At 49.4% G+C, this 24,089-nt stretch overlaps 1 protein-coding gene across 1 annotated transcript in view; it reads left to right on the top strand.

Moving 5' to 3' along the window:
* The first annotated feature begins 19,574 nt into the window (after positions 1 to 19,574).
* The window catches only part of LOC149997520 (heparan sulfate glucosamine 3-O-sulfotransferase 3B1), a 38,924-nt gene continuing 34,409 nt past the window's right edge, over positions 19,575 to 24,089 (top strand). Inside the window, exon 1 of the mRNA XM_090292061.1 lies at positions 19,575 to 20,616. Within this exon, the coding sequence (XP_090148187.1) occupies positions 20,063 to 20,616 (554 nt within the window). The 5' untranslated portion in view covers positions 19,575 to 20,062. The remainder of the gene's footprint in view (positions 20,617 to 24,089) is intronic.

Genomic DNA, 24,089 nt, shown 5'->3' with positions numbered 1-24,089 from the left:
TGAGTTGGGAAGCCATGTTTTAAGCAGAGGAGTGACGTATTTGACCTTTTAGCATCACTTGTTGCTGAGTTGAGAACTGGGCTGGAGGATGGGATGGCAGAAGCAGGGAGGCTAGCTAGGAGGACGTTTGTGATAGTCCAAGAGCGTGGTTGTTTATGGCAGTGTGAGTTCAGGGAGTGGCAGTGAGTTCAGGGTGTGGCAGTGAGGTGCTGAGAAGGGGGAGATGTGCCCATGTTGTAGTGGAGGATGTGGCGGGACTCCCTGGTGGATTGATTGGGTGGATGCGGGGATGGGCAGGGAAGAACTTCAGGATGAGTCCTGGTTTTCTGGGGATAATGGAAGATGATGGTGCCCTTCAGCGTGGTGGGGGAATGAGGAAAGTGTTCTCTTGATTTATCTTCAAATATTTCTAAGAACTCCAAGTGGAAATATTGAATAGGGAATAGACCATGTGAAACTGTGCTCCAGAGATGAGAACACTGGGCTGGGGATATAAAATTGAGAAGTCATCAAAACATGATGATATTCAAATGCATGGCAGTTGATGAGATCGTGTACAGAAAGCACGGAGAAAGAAAAAGAAGGAGGGAGAACTCAAACCTGACATTTAAAGGTCAAGTGAACAAGGTGAGCCAGCAAAGGAACTGCTTAATGTTAGCCAGACCCTAAAAGGTGTTCATATAGGTCCCCTCTCCCCACAAACCTGGAGTCACCCAAACAAACTTCCTCTGGAATTCCCCAATGGAATTGAATTGGTTGAATCACTACTTAGGTAGTATCTGGTTTATACTCAGGAGTCCTTGAAGCCAAAGACAGGTGGAAGGTAACGAAATGCTGCTTTAAAAGGTCAATAAATTGTCCTGGCTGGGTGGCTCAGTGGGTTGGAGCACTGCCGCATACACCAAAAGTTTGCAGTTCAATTCCTGGTCAGGACACATACCTAGGTTGCAGGTTTGATCCTCAGTCAGGGCACATAGACGAGGCAACTGATCAATGTTTCTCTCTAACATCAATCTCTCTTTCTCTCTCTCAAATCAATAAAGACATATCCTTGGGTAAGGATTCTCTTTTAAAAGATAAGTAACTTCCTGGATGGGAAAAAGAGATTCCCAAGCCTCTCCTAGATCTGTGCTCTTATAATGCTGGCTCACTGTGCAGAAATAGTCAGGCTTCCTCGGTTCCTTTAGGAATTAACTACTATTTGTTTCTGGGCCACCAAAATGGGATGGGAAGCTGGGGGAGGAAGAGAGAGATTTCTAGGATATAACTGTCTGTTTCTTCCTAAATTTCCCATTTGTTTTCACATATTCACTTTTACAATGGATAGAGACCTTTATAATATCTGCACTTTGTGCTATCAAGATTGTTCCGTAGAGTGTGAGCTGTGCGAAGACATGGACTCTTTCTGTTGCCAACACGGTACCTAGCCCAAGAGGTTGGACAAAAGGCTGGACAAATGAATGAATAAATGAATGATTGAAGGATTTGAGCTAGTGCAAGATCCAGAAACTCACTTACTTTAGACTCTAAGGGATCTAAAGCAGCCCACAAACTGACGTTATTCATAAGTATTTAAATGATCATTACGTAAGTTGTTACTCTAATGCAATAATGCAATGCAGTTAATTATTTTAATTACTTTGAACAACAATAATTTGATGGCCATTTACTATAAAATAGAGCCAGGCACCAGGGACGGGGTGGGAGGGCTTACAAAGAAGTGGAAGAGCTGGTCTCTGGATGGTGAGCTGAGGTGCGTACCAAGAGGAGAAAATGAACAGCGCAGGGGTGGCCCGTGCATCTCCCTAAGGGGAGACCTGGGTCCAGAGGCTCCTGGGTGGTGGAATGGAGGCAGTGGGCAATGAAGCTCTGTTTGTTCTTTTTCAATGCAATCTCGGTGACCTTCGGCAAGTCACTTCCCCTTGTTGAAAAGCAGTGTTCTCTCCTCTGAAAAGAGCGCCGTACACAGAAACCCTTTTGATTCTAGCATTGACGTTTTGTTTTTGTCTTCAGGAACTATCTGGAAGAAACGGGTTTGTGTAGGCCAGAGGCTGGGGTTGCACAGGCTTAATCTGCTTGTGTTTGGCTCACATATTAATGGCCCCCAGGGCTCTTATAAAATTTTATTTCAAATCAGTAACTTGAAAGACCACCTCACATTTAAAATACAGGCCATTTCGCATACAAATGCAGTTTCCCAGCTTTGCTGGAGAAACCAGAGGATCTGAGGGCGCCGGCTGTGCTTGGCCCACGGGCAGTTACTGCCACTTTCCTGTTCAGCTGGGTCCTGCTGATTGCGTCTTTCCTGGCCTGGCATTGTCTAAACTGTCGCCCAGGTTTCAGAACAGGTATCTGGACTAGGAGTTCCAAATTTATCCTGCAGACAAATGATTGCCATGGGGTGTGTTCCTGGGGCTGGAGGATGGGCGCATGCTCCCCACTGGGATAGATCAGAATCTCTGAGTGTGTTTTGAAGCCGAGAGATTCTGAAGGCACCTCTGGCCACGTCCTCCCCTGGGAATCAGGGGACACCCTGAGCCCCAGTACCGGTGAGCACACTAGGACAGGGGAGACGTACAGGCAATGGCCATGTACGTAACGATGAGCTGAGCTAGCACCCCCTGGATGCCGGCACAGACCTGGCACCTTCTAAGCCCTGACAGCATTAGCAATCCCATTTTACAGAGGGAAACGGAGGCGCGCAGAGTTAACAACTTTCCAAAGAGCTCTCAGATGTCAGATGACAGAGCCAGACAGTCTCACTCCAGATGAAATCAAGGTTGAGGGCCACAGGTGGGCATGCCACGTTCCACAAAGTCTTTTCTTTTTTTTTAAGATTTTATTTACTTATTTATTTATTTAGAGGGGAAAGGAGGGAGAAAGAGAGGGAGAGAGAAACATTGATTAGTTGCCTCTCACATACTCCCAACTGGGGACCTGTCCAACAACCCAGGCATGTGCCCTGACTGGGAACTGAACCAGCGACCTTCTGCTCTGCAGGCCAGCACTCAATCCACTGAGCCACACCAGCCACTGAGCCACACCAGCCACAGCTGCATGGAAAGTCTCTGAACGGGAAGGTGACAGGCAGAAATTGCTGTTGGCGAGCAAGATTAATTGGGACATGCAGAGCAGAGCTGGGGGCTAAATACTGTTGCCCAGATGACGTGACAGGAAAAGCAGCCTCCCTCAGAGCGCGTTCACCGCAGCACAGTGTGCGACTTTTAACACAGTCAACCTCCTCAGATTTTCAAGGAGGCCAAGTAAGAGGCAGCTCTGAGCTTTTTAAACCAACCTTGTTCAGGAGCGTATTCACACTTGCCCTTCTGTGCCTGACCAATGAAAACGAGGCAAAGTTCCACAACAGCCTCTGGAGGTTTAGAAGCTGGTGGGACACTGGAGACTGAGCCCGCAATCCAGTCACATGACTGATTTTCCTGGGTGGCTAATGAAAATCAGCATCGCTATTTTATCCTCTCATTCCTGCTTCCCCCAAAGAACTGGGTGCCCGTATTTCAAACAGGTTTCCCAAAGCAGAAAGTTAAGAAATTCATGCAGTGCTGATGAAAGTTACGAGGAACATCATCTCTCGGGGATGGCCGGTTCCTAAGGCCCTTAGCCAGGCGCAGAGACAGATGGAACAGCATTCACGGTGACAGGAAACTCACTTGTCTGCACTTCAGTCTGCTGTTCGGTGACTGCTGGGAACTGAAAATGGAGACCAGGTATGACGGTGGTTTCCAGAGAGAGAAAGAGAGGAGAGTGGGAAGGCTGGTCAGGGACGGACGGGCGATGCATCCGTGGTGACGTGAGTGGGGCGTGGCCTTAGCAGTGAGATGAAGGGACGGGGAAGCCTCCGGAGTCAGCAGCCTGTGGGCTGAGAAACGAAGCAACTGGCTGTATGCATTTCATTTATCAAAAACAAGTTGGAGACCCTGGTGACCTTCACTAAGACAGGGTAGCGAACTCTGCTGCAGGGAACGTTCCAGGGTGAACGCGGTTCAGAACTTAGGAGGGCTCGCAAGTCGTATTCCAACAGGTTTGGTCTCAAGGAAATCCCTGTGAGACGTTAGCAAGCCTGTGGCTGCTGATCAGGCAAACGCCGTGGCCAAGAACTTCTTGCCACTTTACGAGGAACTGGGCTAGGGTAGCTGTTAAATGTCTGCACACCTTTGGGAGACAGGGTATAAGAACCAAGATGCCTCTGAGGCTTTCCTCTTTGATTAAAACAACAAGGTTCCTTTTCAGACAGTAAGTAAGTGGGATCTGGTCCAAAGGCTCTCGAACCTCCACCTGCCGCTGCCAAAGCTCTTTCCATTCCCTGCGTGACTCACTGCAGGGCACTGTGCTCCTTGTGTGCCTTCTGCCGTTTCCTAGCCACGCGCTCGCCACACCAAGACAGTCTCTGAAGGTGGGTTCTCAGTGCCAACCTGCCCGTCTAGGAATTCGTCAGACCTCATGGCTGTGGAACAAAGGTCTTATGCGAGTGGCTGAAAACATAGAGGTAGGTTATGATTTTAAGAACATTAATAGGAAGTCTGGATTTTGGTTTAATTTTTAAAATTAAATGTTGAAGTGAGTGAAAATTCCTCATCTGTGTTGCTGCAGATGAGCCCGCTAGGCTATAAACTGGGCCCAAGTGCACTTTAAGTCACACTCATTATTAGGGAAATGCAAGTCACACACAAAAACACGAGACACCACCTCACACCCATCAGGATGGCCACTACAAAACAAATAAAAATCACAGAATAATAAGTTTTGGCAAGGATGTGGAGAAAGTGGAACCCTTGTGCAGTGTTGGTAGAAATGTCAGATGGTACAGCCACTATGAAAAACAGTATGACAATGTCTCAAAAAGTTAAATGTAGAATCACCAGGTGATATAGCAATTCCACTTCTGAGTATATGCCCAAAAGAATTGAAAGGAAGATCTTGAAAAGATATCCATACACTCTTGCTCATAGTACCAGTAGCCAAAAGGTGGGAGCAACTCAATTGTTCATTGATGGATGATGTATGGATAAAGAAAATGTGGTGTGTGTGTATGTGTGTGTGTGTGTGTGTTATTCATGCTTTAAGAGGAAGAAATTCTGATACACGCTCAACATGAATGAACCTTGAGGACAATGCTCAGTGAAATAAGCCAGTCACAAAGGGGGACATACCGTGTGATTCCACTCTATGAGCTACCTAGAGTAGTCACACTCACAGAGACAGAAAGTGAAATGGTGGTGCGGGGGGTGAAGGAATGAGCAGTTACTACTTACTGGGTATATAGTTTCAGTTTTGCAAGATGAAAAGAGTTCTGAAGATCAACTGTGCAACAATATGAATTTCTTGGCACTACTGTGCACTTAGAAACAGTTAAGATGGTAAAGTTTATGCTATGTATTTTTTACCACAGTTCAAAAAAAAAAAAAAAAATTATCCTAAGGCAGCAGTTCTCAAACTCAGGCTACCTGGAGGTCTTGTTGGAGCACAAACCAATGGCCCAGGCCCCAGAGCTTCTGGCTGCCTTCCTAAGAGGTTCCCAGGAGACGCGGATGCTGCTGGGCCCAAGGACCGCACTTTGGGAACCACTGCTCCAAGGCTTCCATGAAAGTGTATCCATTTTTTTCTTTCCAAACCAATGGGAATTTGCTGGTATTTTCACAGACCACCCTCAGTGGCCATATTCTCAATGAGGTGGAACGTAATTATTGCTAAGCTTATACAAAGTGTCAGGCATATTATTAGGCACCTTCCATGCATTTTAATTTGCTCTTTGCAGACTAACTTATTCATTCAACAAGTGTACAGTGAGAGTACAGTCTCCAGGGGCCTCGGCTGGGTGTCCCACGAGGAACAAAGCTTGTGTATTCCTAGCTGGGGAGAATAATCATACAGTGAGTGAACAACAACAACAATAACCCAGTTATAAACTGCCAAGTACTGGGAAGAACAAAAGTGGAGTTGAGCTAGAGATGACCTACTGTTGATAAAATTATCAGAAAAAGACTCTGAAGAAGTATCATTTCAACTAAAATGAAAGATTAGAGAAAATCGGTCATGCAAGACTGAGGGGGGAAGCAGTTATGAGGAGAGGAATCAGCATGTGCAAAGGGCCTGTGATGGGGAAAAGCTAGGGTATCTAAGAAGTTGAAACAGGCCAGTGTAGCTGAACTGTAGCGATCAACCGAAATATAGAACAGGGTGAGTGGAAAAGGTCAGGAAAGCTGGCGCGTGCGGGGGCCTGCAAGCTGCAGTAGAGTGGGTGTTTTCCCTTAAGCATGTTGAGAAGACACTGAGGGCTTCCAAGCCGCAAAGAGAAGATGGTCTAATTTTTGAAAGCTCCGCCTGGCTGTAGTCAGGGAGTGGATTGCAGGCAGGGTCAGGGTGGGAGCAGGGAGACCAGCTGGGAGGCTCTTGCGCTAGGACCAGAGAAGAGACAGCGAAGGCCTGGATTGAGGGAGCAGCAATAGTAATGAAGGGAAGAGCGAAGACTCAAGCTATGTGTCGTGCCAGAACTGACAGGAATTGCTGGCAGATTGAAGATGGAAAATGAAGGGAAGGAAAAACTCAAGGATTCCTCCAGGTTTCTTGCTTGAGCAATTAAGTGAGATAGGGAGGAAGGGAGCAAAATGGGGGCAAAATTAAGATTCCTATCCTGGATTTATAAAATTTGATATTTTTGTGAGATATTCAGTACAATTATTAATGATTTGGTTGGACAAATGAGTCTAGGCCTAAGAAAAAAAGGTCTGGGCTGGAGATGCACATTTGAGGTCATCAGAATATGGAAAGTACTCAAAGCCATTGGATTTGGACAAGGGGAGTCCAGAGCGACACCAACACTCAGAGATTTGCTAAAAGAGAAAAGGAAACTGAGAAGCAATGAACAGGGAGGCAGGAGGATAAACAGAACAGTGTAGTGTCTCCGCTGCTAGCAGAGGCAAGTGTCCAGTATGTAAAGCAGTGTGGTCAGCTCAATCCAGTGCTGCTGAAATCTAGTGCTCCAGAATTTACATCAAATGAAGACAGAAAAGTGTCCACTGGATTTGAATTGGCTTCCTGGAGGAAGCAGCTGTCTTGGTCAGCTCAGTCCGCCATGACAAACCCCTGTAGACTGGGTGGGTTAAATAACAGAAATTGTTCCTTAGAGTTCTGGAGGCTGGGAGGTCCTAGATCAAGGTGCCAGCTGATTCAGGGTCTGGTGAGGATTTTATTCCTGGTTTACAGACAGCCACCTTCTTTCTCCCCTGGCCAGGAGCACAGCGTGATTGTGAGCTTTCTTGTATTTTTTCTTCTAAGGATGGTAATCCTATGGGATCAGGGCTGTACCCTCATGGCCTCATTTAACCTTCATTGACTTCTTAAAGTCCTATCTCTAAATGTAACCACATTGGAAGTGGGGGGTAGGGCTTCAACATAAGCATTTTGGCGGGGGTGAGGGGGATATAATTCAGTCCACAGCACAGAGGAATTCTGGGAAGATGGCATCGTCAGCACAATCAGCCTTCTCTCCTCTCTTGACTTCAATTCCAGACCCTGTCCCAAGGCAAGTACCTGGGTTCTGTGAGCACAGATCCAAAGACTCTTGGGAAAAAAGCGCGTCTGTTTGCATGCAGACACCTGGTTTTCCTGGTCCCAGAGAATGAAGCCAGTGGCCCAGATGTTCTCTATCCATTACAAAGGGGGTGCAAGAGCAGAGAGTCTCCCTTCTGTGCTACAACAGGGGGTTGGCAATGCTGCCTCACTTACAGGCTCACAGGGGCACAGAGGGCCGTCCCCTCCTCCACCACAGGACTGCCACCACTTCAGCGGCCCAGCAGCAGGACCTGAGCCTATGAAAGGATGTGCAAGGAACAATGTCCCACGGGACCCAGGCAGAGAGAAGGGGAATGAGCAGAGCCCCGCGCTGGCGCCCACCGCCGCGGAACCGCTGGGCAGACAGGCAGCGCACAGGAGGAGCGGAGTGGTTTAGGACGTGTAAGTACAGCACAGACACACAACGTGGGTTTTGAAACCTATGATTTTGATCGAAAAACTTAGTAGGTGAAGGAGAAAATGGATACTGGTGAATTCTAAACCAGTTGCTTAGACAATCAAGTGAAAGAAATATCTCAAGGAATAAAACAAAACTCCAGAGGAAAAGACAGGGTACTTGGAGTTAGTTGCATGAGTCCAAAGGGAATAAAGTAAATGGAAGAAGAGAGAAGTCTACAACCCCAGAAATAAAGACACATATCTACAAATTTCTAGATAGCATGGCTACATAAAAGGAAGAAAAAAATCAGAATGGCACATAAGCCAAAAGATTGTGAAAACACATCTACAAATAACTGATCTTAATAATATTATGAGTTTCTTGTATATATATATATATATATATATATATATATATATATATATATATATATACAACAAGTTTAAAGATACCTATGGTTTCTGTTATCAGTTGCTGCATCACAAACCAGCTCTAAAGTTAGTGACTTAAAATGACATTTTATTCTTTTTTGTGAATCTCTTGGTTACCTGGATAGTTCCTCTACTAGTTGCACTCAGATGACTTGTATTAACTATTCACTTGGCCCTTGAACAACATGGGTTTGACCTGCACACTTTTATTCATATGTGGGCTTTTGCAACAAATACTATAGACATATTTCTTTTTATTATGATTTTTTAATAACATTTTATTTTCTATAGCTGAATTTATTGTAAGAATACAGTATATCGCACATATAACATACAAAATTTGAGTCAATTGACAGTTTATACTGTTGGTTAAGCTTCTGGTCAACAGTAGGCTATTATTAGTTAAGTTTTTGGAGTCAAAAGTTACATGTGGATTTTCAACTGCAGGGGCTGGTTTGGAGTTTCTAACCCCCACGTTGTTCAAGGGTCAGCTGTATTTCTTTTATTTTCTGTATTCCTGGTACTCTGGCATCCAGGGCCTCACTGAACTGACTCCAGAGAGTGCTCCTTTTTGAGTAGCCAGTTCCTAGAAATAAAAAATAACTTTCCCAGGAGGGTGCCTTTCGCATGCAAACCAACCTCCTCTGACGGACTCCTACCTTCCAGCAGGCAACCTTCCTCTGTCCTAATCACGCAAGACCAGCTTCCAGACAACTGGAGACAGTCCCTATACTCCAGAGCCCACTGTGATTATTCATGCTAGTCAGTCCTAAACCTGCTCACCTTGCCTCGCGTGCCTTGCCTGCAGAAACCGTAGTAAAGGCTCTTGCCCATGTGTTCCCCCACTCCCTCTACCTTCTAACTGACCCTGGTGACTCCGCACGTGGGCCTGCATGGTGGGCTGTGCCTTCGGCCTCTAGGGAACTGTGAGTAAAATGAGTTTCCTTATGGCAGTCATTTCCACGTCTGCATATTTACCATGCCTGATTAAAATAAATCCCAGAGACACTGCAAAACGCTGCTACATTCAGCCGGAGGGTCAGCAAGGGCTGAGCTCAGCGGAATCTCAGTGCAGGTGGGAGGGAGGGAGTACTGCATCTCTCCCTGCATGTGATCTTTCATCATCAGGAAGGTGATTCCAACATGCCCTATTGTGCAAGTGTTTCTTAAACCTCTGCTTGTCATGTTTGCTGATGTCTCGTTGGTTAAAGCAAGTCGTGTGGCCAAACATCATATCAATATAGGGAAGGGCTGTACAAGGTCCGAGACTCCACGTGGGATGCTTTGCTGAGGTAGCAATCAAGCACGACCATCAAAAGAATATAACCATATATCCATACAATGGAATGTTATGCAGCCATAAAATAGAATGAAGTACTGAAACACGTTACAGCATCAAAGCACCTCAAAACACGCTGAGTGAAAGAAGCTGGACATAAAAGGATGAATATCGTATGAATGCCACATTCATAAAATATCTAGGATAGATAAATCAATAAACCAGAAATCTGATTACTTGTTGACAGGAGATTTGGGAAAGGAAGGGAGTACCAATAAACACACATGGGGTTTATTTTGTGATGAAAATGTTCTAAACTGAGGTATTCATGATGGTTGTAACACATTGTGAATATGAAAAGCTGCTGATTGGGCACTTTAAAATGGTGGATTTTATGTCATGTGAATTATGTCTCAATAAAAACATTGCAAAGAAAAAGAATATAAGCATATATATATATATTCAATCTATAATTCCCAAATCAGTAAAGGATAGGGAAAGATATATCAAAAGCCCAGTCCAACAGGAGATAGTAAATGAGATAAAAGAAGCAAAGGACGATAGAATAGAATATAAAATGTAAAAATAAGTTTAACTGAATCATTAATTAAAAGGGAGGGCTCAATTATCTCTGTAATATTTTCTTTAAAAAATAAACTAGGCTAAAATTTCTGTATCATGGAGTCATAGATGTTTCTTGTATTATTTTCTTTGCTTTTCCACACATTTGAGACATTTCCTAATTCTAAAATATATGTTTAAAGTGGAGTAAAAGAAAAAAGCATAGCTCACAAGAGGAATTATTTTAAAAATTTTATAAAGAAGTGAGGTGCAGATAACACCAAGTGCTGACGAGATGGTGGAGCAAGAGCAACTCTCATTCATTGCTGGTGAAAATACAAAACAGTACAACCCCTTTGGAGGACAGAATGGTAGTATCTTACAAAAGTAAACATACTCTTGCCATATGACCCAGCAACTGCACTACTTGGTGTTCACCAGATTGAGGTGAAAAGTCATGTTCACACAAAAACCTGGACACAAATGTTTTATTCATAATTGCCAAAATCTGTAATCAACCAAGATGTTTTTCAGTAGGTGAATGGGTAGACAAGCTGTGATACATCCAGACAATAGAATTATTATTCAGCAGTAAAAAGAAATGAGCTGTCCAACAACTGAAAGACACGGAAGAAACTTAAATGCCTGTTACTAAGTAAAGAAGCCAATCTAAACAGGATGCACACACTGTATGATTCCAACCATTTCCCCTGCCGTCCAAAAGTAGAGCATTCCTATGACCCCTTTCCTAAAAGGGAAGAGTTGATTATCATTAATTTGTATGTCTTTATTTTGCTCACCATGATGGAAACAATTAGTCCACTTTTATGCTAAGTGTAAGAACCTCAGAGCTCTTTTAGGCTTTTCTGATATCTTAGGACATCTTGAGAAGTTCACTGTCGCAGTTCAAAGCTGCAGCGGCTGAGGCTGGGATGCTGAGTGTAGATCCTCGAGGTGCACGCTGCTGCAAAACCAACCTGAACATTGTTTTCGCTCTTTGCTGTTTTTTAAAAAAATGAAAATCCTCTTCAGATGGTTAGTGAAAACAAGTGCTTATGTAAGTCTTTTGTAAAATCAAAGGGGCATAAGGCAAACTTTCAAAAAGTGGGGGTACCCATATACGACGTCATGGAAAACGCAGAACTCTGGAGACAATAAAAAGGTTAATGGTTGCCAGGTGCTTGGGGTGGGGAGGGATGAGTAGATGGATGTGTTTAGGGCACTGAAACTATTCTGTACGGTGTTGTAATGGTGGATACATGCAGTTCTACACTTGTCAAAACTCACTAACTGTATAACACAGAGTGAACCCTAATGTCAGCTGTGGGCTTTAGTTAATAACAATGTATCAATATTGGCCCATCTATTGTAACAAATGTACCACACTAATGGAAGGTGTTAATAATAGAGAGGCCGGTTTATGGGAGTGGTGGTGACAGGATATATAGACCTCTCTGTATTTTCACCCAATTTTTCTGTAAACTCAAAACTTCTCTAAAAAAAAAAAAAAGAAGAAGCTTAAGAATAGTAATTCTCTAAACTGTCAAATAATTACAACTAATGCAATCCTTCTCAAGAACAAATGACCTCAAAGAATAGATTTAATGTTTCAAATAAAATGCCTTCAAACAATGGAAGAGAAAGAAAAGCAGGCTGCTAATAGAGATCAGAAAGGAGTGAAAGAGAACAAAATGAAGAAACAAAAAGAAAACAATTGAGTTTATTTTCAAAACTCTAGTAGGCAGGCTAAAGGAAATTATACACACATACAACTTGGAAGATATCTAAGATTTAAAATCATTATAGAAAAAAGTATAGATACAAAAGACAAAGGAGATATAATGTACATACAATTAGTATTGTTGAAAAATAGAACAAAACAGCAGAATAGAAAGAATGCTACAAAATAAAGACATGATTCTGAAAAGGTGAAATAAATCATAAAGCTGGCAATATGTCTTCTGTTTCAATTAAAATTGATACAGAAAAACGAATATTGAGATGTAGGCTAATGAAGATATTTAACTTTAAAAGTAGTGAATAATTTGAGTCAACATTTTGGATAAGTGTGTGTTGTATGTAGACTGTCTCCCTGAATTCAGTCACAGGGGTGCCACAGAAGCAAGAATTCCAGAATCTAGGGTGCAGGAAATGTGAGAAAGCCTCAGGAAGGTGGGAGGCTCTTGTGTTTTCTCGTGGGGGAGGAAAATGGTCACCTCTGGTGGCAGAGGGACAGGTGCTACAGATGGTAAGGCAGCTGGGAGGCACGTCTTCCCTTGTGTCTGTCTCCTGCCACCTCCGTTGACATATGATACAGAAACACGTAGAAATAATAGTATCCTGAATCCTGAACCCAGGTACTTGCAGTTGCCCTGAGAAGTGGAGTCAACTGAATTTGGGAGGGCAAGAAGCTGAATAGGTCATAGTCGAACCCCATTCGTAACACCCCAAAAAACACACAGGGAGCACAGGCTGTGGCAGGGTGTCCTGTCCCTCCCCAGCTGCATGTGGTCAGCTGATAGCATGAGCTCACTGAGAAAAATCAAACAATTGAGGCACACAGACAGGCAGTGGAAGAAAGAGATGCTTCATGTAACATGTACAATGGCTGAAATCATGTACAGTTGACCCATGAACAGTGTGGGAGTTAGGGGTGCTGACACCCTGCACAGTCAGAAATTCACCCATAATTTAGCTGCTTAACCCTAAAACTTAAGTGTTGGTACTGAAAACCTACTGTTGACTAGAAGCCTTACCTATAACATAAACAATTAATACATATTTTGTATGTTATATGTATTATGTACTGTATTCTTACAATAAAGTCAACTAGAAAAAAAGAAAATATTAATTAAATCATAAGGAAGAGAAAATACACTTACAGTATTTTTTTAAAAAAATACACATATAAGTAGACTTGCACAGTTCAAACTCATGCTCTTAATGCGTCAACTGTGCTCTGTAAATGTGCTGAATTGCAGACTGGATACCACCAAAGAATAAACTGTTGACATCCTATGCCAGTAGAAAACAGAAGAAGTTCTACAAAATTCTAAGTGGAAAAATGTGTAACCCAAGAATTTTATACCCAGCCAAATTTTTCTTCACGTCTAAAAGGGCAATAGACAGGCATTCTCAAAATTTCAAGAGATACAGCATCTAGAAACATTTCTCAAAACAATAACAATAACCAGTTATTCTATGAATTCTAGCTAGCCATGTCGTGTATTAAAAAAATATGGAGCTCTCAGACTCCTAGGCTTTCTTCAGTCACATAAAAACTAAGAGTAAACAACTAATGGAATTGTGATTAAGAGTGTAAATATTATCAGCTCCGATAAAGAGAAATAAAGTATATACTAGTTAATGTTTTAAATGTTAGGGGGTGAAAGGAAATATAATAAGTGTGCTAATTTAGCCATTTTTTCAAACAAGGAGTGAATAAATACTGTCTTTAAGTAAAAACACGTATTAAAAAAAAAGATTCCAAATGCATACATTTTATTTTCTTAAGTTTAGAGGTACCTTCTAGGAAATCATACTCCTAGGGATAAAATGATATTATTACTTCAATAATTCCTTCATTTTAAAATTGAAGTTATCTATAGTTGGCATTTTTAAAAACACACACATGCACTAATATGGAATGATCACCCGTAACATGGCAGAACCCTACTATTTAATGCTCCCATTTGAAAAAGAAATGAATAGGTAGGTATACTCGCTTACTTATATTTTCATAAAATATTTAGCAAGAGTGGTTACCTCAAAGAGAAACTTGGAGCTTGGGGTCACAGAATCACATTTACTCTCTTTCTTACAGGTCTGAATATTTTCAGTTTGTCTGAACATTCTCACCATTAAAGAAAAGGGGGGGGGGGAAATAGCATAATACAGAGGAAGTAAGAGCTGAGACCGTAGTAACTGTACATGTATTTGACTACGAAGAGGAACAAAAATGTGGAAGTGTGTTTGGATGCTGATGCGAACTGTATCACAGAGTGAAGGGAAAACGGTGGGGGGGGGGGTGGCCCTGGAGTGTTGATTAGGAAGCGCCCTCGGGTCCAAGGCCTGTAGAAGGGCGGGGAGAAGCGGGCTTGGTACATGCTCACCTTTCATTGCCAGCCCACAGGAAGCTCTGGCCCCCCAGGCCTTTCCCCCTTCATCAGGCCGGATGGGGCCACCTGGGGAAGGCGGGGACCTCAGCAGGGCAGTCGTGGCAGGTGGGACAGCCGGGGGTCGTGTGCTGCCAGCACAGCAGCAGCCGAGGCCGCGCGTCCTTCAGGGACGGTGTCTGGGTGTCGCGGCGCTGTCCGCCGCAGGGAGAGCGTGCTGACTCAGAACCGAGAATGTGGGCAAAGCGTGTGCTTGAGACCAGAACGGCTGAAGTTCCGAGCGCTGAGGGGCGGGGGCGGGGGTCATTATGTGCTGAGCTGGCCTGTTGGGACCAGAGCGAAGGAGGAGGCGTGAGTAGGGCTGGTAGTCAGCGCGAAGTGTTGATGGAGGAAAGGCGTAGAAAATCCTGGCAGCATCTGTGTCCTCAAACGGGCTGGGAGACAGCTGTCCCTTGTTCGAGAGCTGGCCCACCCCCCGGCACTGGGAACGTGGGCCTCCTGGGGTCGTTTAAGGGGGCTGCCAGGTGCCTTTATTTGCCGTAGGAAGTTAGTGGTGGGGCATTAGAGCGGGGCCAGTCGTTTCTAGGGCAGGGCTTCCCCCAGCAACTAAGCAGCTCGGGCCAGGAAGGTTCAAGACAGGCCTCACTATTGAAGAGTCCCATTGCCGGGAGGGTTTAGTGCAGGAAGAGGCGTGGCGACCCACGTGGTCCTGAGGCTCAGAAGGGCTGTGCAGCTTATTCAATGTCACGCAGGCAGTGAGTGGCTGGGAACCAGATTAGGAAAAGTAATGCATGCAGCCCTGGTGTAACCCACGCCAGGGGCCTGGCAGGACAGGCAAGGCACACTCCGACGGGGTAATTTGAGGAGCGCGGGTAATAAAAGAGCTACTTACAAAGGTGCTAGTGGAGAGAGAACACTTGGGAACATCACAGCACCTTGGTGGTGTAAGGCGAGCTGTCTGCACCATCTCAGGCCTGAGCAGGTGAAGCGGACAGCCATCGCAGAACCTGGTGGCAGCAAGGCTGTGTGGAAAAGACATTTCAGGGAGCGCAGCATCCAACCTTTGATGACTTAGCCAGGAGGGAGCCTGGGCACAAATTCTTGTCCCTCAGTCTCACCACCATTTCCTGAGGGCAAAGGAACCTCTGGCCCAGAGCAGGGATGCCATGTGGAGGAGGCATTTGGAATCAGCACATGACCTTGACTTCTCAGGACATCAGTCACCAAACCAATGCATAAGATAATAGCAACAGTTCCACCCTATGATTTGCAGAGGCCTCCTCATACACGGCAGTGCTTACTGCAATGACCCATTGCATGTGTGCGCGGGGGACTGTGGGCACAGCCGAGGCTGGTGGGTACCCATTGCCCTAGGCGCAGATGGAGCTCAGCTCTGGGAAGCATCCACCCGCCCCCCCCCCGCTCCCCCCCCCCACACTTGGTAAAGCCCTCCAGCCATTCTTACAAGAAATTTCCAAGTCCCTTGTTGTGCTTGGCCAGTAGCTCCCCTGCAGGTAAGTGGTGCCCTGGAACTCCAGAGACGGAGGGGCGGGGGGCGGGGGGGGGCGGGGGGGGCACCACGACCAATTAGACATCCCAGGGACTTGGGTGGCCACAGGGGTTCCGGGAAGTGCGGGGGTGGGGAGTCGCCCCACGAGCCCTAGCAGGGGGCAAAGTCTCCTTTCCTGCATGCTGTGGTCAACTGCCTGCCCTGGCAGCCCCCATCTCGGCCTCCGCCCCCGGCAGCTCTCAGAGCGCCCCCTTGCGGGCGGGCATGGAGCCGCGGCCGGAGGGCGGAGCCAGTTGGTGGCTGCGAACCCTCCAGGGGCCGTCTGGCTGACTGCCGGGGTGAGGGTGGGTGGAGGAGGGTTTGGTTCTGGTGACAGGAACTGGAGCACCCGTCCACACGCTCAGGTAGACCCAGGAAATGAGGCCGTTGAGCAGGGAGTTGCGGTGAGGCATGGACCAGGGACGCAGCAGGTCACCAGGAGAAGCTCTCAGGGGGCGCGATCGGCTGCGGGCGCCTACCCTCCCGAGCCCTGCATCAGACGCTTCAGGTGGAAAATCTCGTGGGGATCATTAAGCTCAAGTCTCCTATTTGACACATGGGGAATTTTAGAAACAGAGAGGAACCCACCTGGGGTCGCACAGCGGGACGTTGAGAGCAGGACTTGGGGAACGAGGAAGAGGAGACAAGCCACTGAGGCGGCCCTGTTCCTTTGTAAAGGAGAGGGGCCGCCTGCCGGATCAGAAGCCTCAAGTCTCGGTGTGAGCAACCCCAGGAGCGAGCCCCAAACCAGCCAACCACACTAAAACCTAAACCTTGCAGGTGTGCTGGAATTGAAGTCGCTCCTTTCTAGCTTTTCCAAATCAACAATTTTGAAAAGGTTTATCGAAAGTAAAACTTGCTCCGGGCTGTGACTGGTGGCGCTTTCCCGATGGCCAGGCTCGGGCACGGGGTGGGGGGACACGACCCTGGACTATTGAGCAGTGGTTAAGGGCAGAGACTCAGACTGGGTTCACGGTCAACGTCGCTACCAGCGCTGTTCAGGGTTGAGCCTCAGGTTCCGCACCTGCAAGAATGGGCCGATGGGGGAGGCCGTGTTAGCCGAGGGCCGAGCCTGCACCGTCGGCCGCGCGTGGGTATTGCGAGGCTCAACTTGGGGCTTGAGAGCTCCGCGGGCGGACCAGTCAAGTGATTGACGGCCAAAGCGTTGAGTAGAGGCCCAGCTCCTGCTCCGCTGCGGCTTCACACTCTGCTGGGTGTCGCTCAAACCCAGATGACCCACCGACCTTGGTTGGCAGCAACCGCACCGCGAACTCCTCCGTCGTCCGTTTGGTGCGGGCTGAACGCGCGCAGGGGGGACGCACGCGGGACTTAGCTCTGGGGAACACTCCGGGCAATTTCCGACGTCCATCGCTTTGTTTCCACTCCTTCTTTCCCTTCACCCCAGAGGGAAAAAAATCCTAAATATATCCTGCGGCCTCCATTCGTGATAGTTTACCTCCCCCTTCCACCGCTTTTACACAGACTTTGCTAACCCTCCAGACAGAGACCACTTTTATGAGGATTATCAAACTTTTTTTAAAACTGTGAGATTCACACCCAACCAGACCTGAAGCTAGCCACGCGGGAGCTATGATTCTCCTGAACACACACAAACCACCAGCCACTACCGCCCTCTTCCCCAAGCCCACAGAAGTCAGCGAACTAACTCATAGCCGCCCAAACATGGAAGAACCATGAACTTCATTTCCCCCAGAAATAACGTGATTTTGGAGATACCCTCTTCAGAGACACTATCGTTTCCCTCTCATATTTCCAAAATAAAGAGTCGGGGTTAATGGTCAGAAACGTATTCTCATGTTTCAGAAGTTACACACACGCACACACATACACACAAAAAGGGGAGGAATAAGGTACTTCTCCCAAGGAACAAACACAACGTCCCAGCGACAAGGGGAAAAAAACCTGAGAAGAAATTCTCTGCGAATATGAAAAGGGAAGGAAAATCCTTTATCTAAGTTATTTCTCCCTCATCAGTAAGTAGGAAAATATCTTGGTCTCAAGGTAATTAGAAAGAGGTCGCGCCGAGCGCAACCCGGGGCTGTCGGTCCCTTAGGCGACGGCGGGGTGTTCTGAGCCTTCCCAGGTCGTTGCCGCTCTCGGGCGCGTTTTCAAACCTAAGGTGCTGACGGCCTACTAGCTTCTCGGGCTGCTCCCAGCGCAGGGACCCGAACCCAGAGCAGAGCTTCGGAGACTTGGGACACTGGTGGATAGTTAGGAAGGAAGTGCGAGTGTGCGGGGCTGGAAGCCCGAGGCTACTGAGGCTGGGGCCGCGCCGCAGTGCCCGCGGTTCTGCCAGGTCCGCTGGAGCAGACGCCCAAATGTGACATGGGCAGTGGCTCTGGGTGAGTCACCTGGTGGATGACACTCAACACTGGTTGCCGCGCTGGGGTCGGAATAGAAAGGAAAGTTCTCTCCGGGAACGGTGCGCATCCGGGCGTTGGAGGCTGATGGGCCCCGCCGGGGCCAGGTTGCAGGCCGCGAAAACTTCTAAATGTCCCGGGGATGAACTTGAGCATCCTGACCCTCCGAATCCAAACGCCGGGGCACGAATGCTGCAGGACGCTGCACCCCCTGTCAGCGCGGTCACAGCTCGCTCCCCCAGCGAGTGGCTACAGTTCCGCCCAAGCTCTGCTCCTCTGCGCCCCCACCCCCTACCCCCCAGGAGGGTCGTTTTGGAGGAGACCGCGCCGAGCGGCTTTTAGTGGACTTTGACTATTAAATAAATGCAACTCGGCGACCGATTTGCTCCTAGTTTGACTTAAAACTTTGATGTGAAAAAACAACACCTAATAATTACTGTAACGGGTCAGAAAACCAAACTGTCTCCTAAATGAGGGCAAATGTTGGCTTTATTATTTATTTAAGGAAAAAGGGAGAGTTGAACATTTTCTTAAACTTAATGTCCTTAACAAACTCATATCCGGACAAAACTTCCCACACGTGACTTTCACACTCACTTTGCCATCAAGAAAACTTTTTTTTTTTTTAAATACCAGCCTTTATCTCCTAACTTCTCCCTCCCCCTTTACCCTCATCTGTCTCCAGCAGTTTGAAAACTGAGGACAGTTTATACCTATTCCAGCTAACCCGCGAACCTAGAGAAATTAACTACTGGAAAAAAAAACTCACAGCGTTCCAAACACGCTTTCCACTGTAACGTCCTAAACCGGTGCCTGTCCCGGAAAGGCCCCCTTCTGAGTTCCCCGCGGGTTTGGGGGCTGCGCGCACATCCCGCCTGACTCTCGCTTCTCCAACCCCCTCCCTCCCTACTGCACAACACACACGAGCCCGCCCGCGAAATGGCTGGAAAGGGAATCGTGTCCCGACATATGGGCAAGGTTGGCTCTCGGGGAGCGAGTGTGGAAATGCGCGCGGGTCCCGAACTGCCCCACTCAGCGGGGTCTGTCCTCTTCCAGAGCTGGGTCATTCCAGCATCCTTCCCTCCGTCTGCTCCAGTCACCAACCCCTGGCTCCGCCCTTCTGGTCCCGCCCTTAGGCCCTCGGCCAATAGCAACCCCAGATCACTCTCCTCCGCCCCAGACCCTTTCCACACCCTCACATACCAGGAGCTGGTTGGCTGCTGAACCCTCAGCGGAGCCACTGTATCTGCAAGGTAGCCCGGGTTCCTGGTAAGTGGAGCGACCTGTCACTCTCAGTGGCCGGGCCCGCCCACTCCACCTCGGTCTCAGACTCTTCCTGCGCAGTTCTCCTTTGCAGCCTCTGCGAGGAGGTGCCGGGGCTGCTCAGGCTCAGCTCGCAGGGCAGCGAGGAGGCAGCCCCGGCTAGCGGCCGTACGCACCGTCTGGAGTGGCCCGGACAAGGAAGTTCAGCGTTCTTCTGGCCCAGAGCGGGGCGTCGCGCCGCAGGAGCCGTCCCCAGGCCAGCAGTTGCCGACACCCGACCTTCGTTCCAGTTGCGGCTCCTCCGGGCAACATGTCAAAAGCTGCGGCCGCTACAGCTGCCGCCGCCACCTGGGGAAGAGCAGCAGGAGCAGCAGCGGTGGCCCGGGGCGCGCGGGTGCAATAAACCCAACCAGCGGGCGTCCGGGAGGCCAAGGAATCCTCTCCCCGCGCACGGCTCGGGCAGGAACAGCGCCATGTGCTGAGCCATGCCCCAAGCTGCGCTCTCGGGCAGCGCATGGGGCAGCGCCTGAGCGGCGGCCGATCCTGCCTCCATGTCCCCAGCCGGCTTCTGCCACAGCCGCAGCCGCCCGCGCCACCGGTGAGGAGGAAGCTCGCTCTGCTCTTCGCCATGCTTTGCGTCTGGCTCTACATGTTTCTGTACTCATGCGCCAGCTCGTGCGCCGCCGCGCCGGGGCTGCTGCTGCTGGGCTCCGGGTCCCGCGCCGTCCACGCCTCGCCAGCCCTGGCCCCAGGTCCCGATGGGGCTTTCCCCAGGCTGCCGTTTCAGGCGGCGCCAGCCACCCCGTTGGCTGCAGGCAAGGAGAGGGCGGAGGGCGCCGCGAGTCAAGAGGAGCAGAATCCGGAGGCGCCGGACTCCCCCAGCCCCATCTCCAGCTTCTTTAGTGGGTCCGGGAGCAAGCAGCTGCCGCAGGCCATCATCATCGGCGTGAAGAAGGGCGGCACGCGGGCGCTGCTCGAGTTCCTGCGCGTGCACCCCGACGTACGCGCCGTGGGCGCCGAGCCCCACTTTTTCGACCGCAGCTACGACAAGGGCCTCGCCTGGTACCGGTGAGTTTCCCTGCCAGGGCCAGGGGCAGAGGCGCCAGCTGTTACCCGGGCGGGAGAGGAGGGAGAGGAGGCGCCGGCCTGGGGCAGTGACACGGATACAGTCTTGGACCACGGAGGGCGGGAAGGAGCAGAGAGAACGAACGTGGGGTGCTCGCCCGCAGTGCTGAGAATCCCTCCCCAGTGCGGTACCGGGTGTGCAGGGGTGGGGAGTGGAGGCTCTTGCCACAATCCATAGAAACTTCTCGAGGAGCTCTGGCAGCTCAGTGCCCCATAGTACCCTAGAATTTAATAAGTAGAGCCCTCCGCAAAGAAGGAGGGACAGCGACTGAGATGGCGCTCGGGCAAGCACTCAACCTTGTAACAGTGGCTGTGGCTCAAAGGAATCAATCCACTGTTACTCGTATTTTATTCTTCCTGTCGGCGTCCGGGACTTTCTGAGCTCCGCCGGCCACAGTCTCCGCCCTAGACCAACTTCTGGAGCGCTTCTGCTCCCCAGATGGGGATGTGGGGGGGTGGAAGTGGTGTCATGCTCAGGCCGCGGAGAGTTTGGTCACTTTTTTTTTTGTTACAGCCCTCTTCCTTGCTGGAACCCGAACCCAAAGAGGGTCACACTCGCTTCGCTGGAGAGCAGCTCGGGCTGGGAGGGTGAGCTGGGCGGGTGGCCCGGCGCCTCCGCCTGGCGGGCTGGTGGGCAGCGGGAGGCGCGCGGCGCGCAGCACGCGGATTGTGGAGCGGTGCTGGTCCCTGTCGGGCAAAGGCGCGCACTGCAGCGGGCCGGAGCCGCGCGCGGCTTTGAAGGCTTCCCCGCGGCCCCCGGCACCGCCTGCTCGTTTCCGCCTCTCCGGCTTGGGTGGTGGGAGAACAAGGGCAGGAACGTGCATATTTGCTGGCCCTTTACAAGTCGGGGCGCAAAGAATATTGAGGGCCCATTGATTAAGAAATGTGGGTAGCCTGGAGGTCGAGGCTTTCGGAAACTCTGTTCTCGAGTCGGGCTGTGGGTGCGGTTCCAAAGGAACAGCGGCCCCCAGGTCTCAATCACGACCTCTGACCGACGCTTCCTGCAGCTGCCTGTCTTTGGGGTGAGCGGTTGGGTTGACTGAGCTTCCGGTGAGGCGCGGGGGAGCCTAGAGTCCAGGCTCCCGCATTCGGAAACCTCGTCGCCAACCACGGGCCCGGGCACCGGCCTCCGTCCCTTCTATCTGGTCACTGTCCCCGTCCCCCAAACTCCTCACAAGTATGACTCAATCGACTCCCCTGTAAGTTCCCCAGGGGCTGGAGACTTCGGAAAACCAAAGGGAAGAGTCGAATCGAACTTCGGTCCCTGCCCCATTCTCTCTTTCGGCCCCTGGTGAGGATAGAAGATAAAGGGGGGAGGGGGGCTGACCCCGCGGATTAAAAACGCTCTCTTCCCAGCCACCCCTCCCCCTCCCTTTTGTCCTTGGTGTTTTTATTGTTAGCAGTTGCCCAAGTCTCGAGGTTTAGCCAGCCGTGACAGTCACCATTCCCACCGTTCCCGGGCCTGGACGCCAGCTGCTAAGAACGGGGGCTCCGCAGCCCCGGCTCTGGCGGGTCTAGGGCGAGCCGAGCCGCATTGCTCTCCTCGCGGCTGTGGGGTTGTGTGGCTCTCGGCTGGGCGGGGAGGCGGGAGTGCGCTGAAGCGGTCAGGTGCCTGGCTGGCACGTGGGGCCTCTCTAATTGTAAGCTATTGTCATCGATCGTATTGTTATTACTTCTGCCGTCAGCACTCCCGCTCCTCCTGGGCGGCTGGTCCCGGGCCCGGTGGCAGCCGCTCCCTCGCGCCCTGCTAGGTGGAACCCACCGGAGGCAGCAGGCAGCCGGGATTTTCTGAGATCAGACGCACTGGGGGCCCGGCTGGGAGGAACTGGCAGGGAACTCGCCGACTCTTCCACGTCAGGCAGTTTTTAAAGCACCTGGGGCAGGCTATGGAAATCCCCACAGGAAGATCCAAGCAATCTCTTAGCCCGTTGCCCTCCACCTGCTACGTTCCTTTTAATTGACTCAAAAACGCTGAATAAAGAACGAAATCGCTCTGGAAACCCTCACGGAGCGCGAGTCTGGGGCGGGACAGACGCCCCCGGCCCCTGTTGCTGTGGGGCTTGGGGGCAGCGGAGGCTGGGCCGGGGCGCAAGAATCGGTAAGTTCCTCAACCTCCCGAGCCGTCTCCCTAAGCCGGGGAGCCGGGCTGTTCGGGCCGGGAGGCCCAAGGCCCGCGGCGGGGAGAGGCAAACTGCAAGCGCCGCAACTCCTCCCAAACTTGGCGTTCCCAGCTGCTCCAGCAGCACACGGCAGGTCGCTGGGTTAGTGGAATTTTTTTCCTTTTTTTAGGAAAAACAATTTTTAAATGCCTTCTGCTTAATTAAAATGTTTTAATTAATGAAGACTATTCTGGATGTGTAGACTTACAATTACTTTGAAAGCGGCAGTGTGAACTTGAAACTACCACACCGGAGGAAACGCCTGAGCCAGAACGCGTTTGCTAAAATCCGGTGCCGGGGAACACCCTTCGCCCACGCCGGGGTCTACCTGGACGGGCCCAGCCCTGGTGCTCGCCAGCGGGGCATCTCCGTTGTATCTCCTCCGCGGTCCGTACAGCGGATTGGAGACGAGCACAAATAATAATTAACCGAAGAGTTGCCGTTCAAACACGTGGTTAAAACAAGTCTTCGTAACTAGAAAATTGCAGAGAGGGGAGACATTTTGAAAGCATTAAAAGACTATGGGCACGCATGGTTGAACCCGAGGGTCAGCATTATCATCCGCAGGAAAAGATCTTGGTTGTGTATGTGTGAGTCGTTGATGGATTTAATCGGTTGGTCCACAGACCCTGCCAGTGGCCTGGGCCAGTAGCTCAGGGCCTGGGCGGATCTGCATGAAGTCTTGGAAATTGCTTGTTGTTCCTTCCACTTGGCATAAGAGATACTGTCAGCTAAACAGGAGGGATTGTGTGGTGGGATGGAGCCCACCGTGGTGGCGACGCGGAGCTGACCTTGCCACCAGCCGGAGAGCCAGAGCTTGTCCGCTGCCCTATCTACTGCAAAAATCAAACGCGCCTGTTTGCGCGGCCCATCTGCCCTGGACCCTGAGCATATTTCAGTCTGGGATTAGGACTCCTGGGTTTGCTTTTCCAGGCCATTATCCAGCTCTCTTTCTTAATCAGGCCTCGCATGCTTAGCACACGAAGTGGTGTATCAGAACTTTTGGTGAAACTGACCTTTATACTCTGCTCCAGGTTGTGATGGTGTTTGAGAAACCTGTGGCCAGGGTTCAGGAGAACCTCGCATATGCCAGGGTGGAGGAAGCACACACCCTGTACAATTAGGCTCTGAATAATGAGTTAAACTGAAGTATGTAGATACATTCCTTAATACATTTATTTTTGACTTGCTGTAAGTTTGGTAAGCTTTCACAAATTTTGATGACCTCAGTTTGGGAATTAAGTTAGCCAAATGGTC

The sequence above is a fragment of the Furipterus horrens genome, unplaced genomic scaffold, assembly GCF_987537825.1.
Source record: "Furipterus horrens unplaced genomic scaffold, mFurHor1.1.pri manual_scaffold_11, whole genome shotgun sequence".
NCBI lineage: Eukaryota > Metazoa > Chordata > Mammalia > Chiroptera > Furipteridae > Furipterus > Furipterus horrens.
The sequence above is the reverse complement of the archived record's forward strand: the minus strand, read 5'-3'. Positions and strand labels throughout refer to the sequence as shown.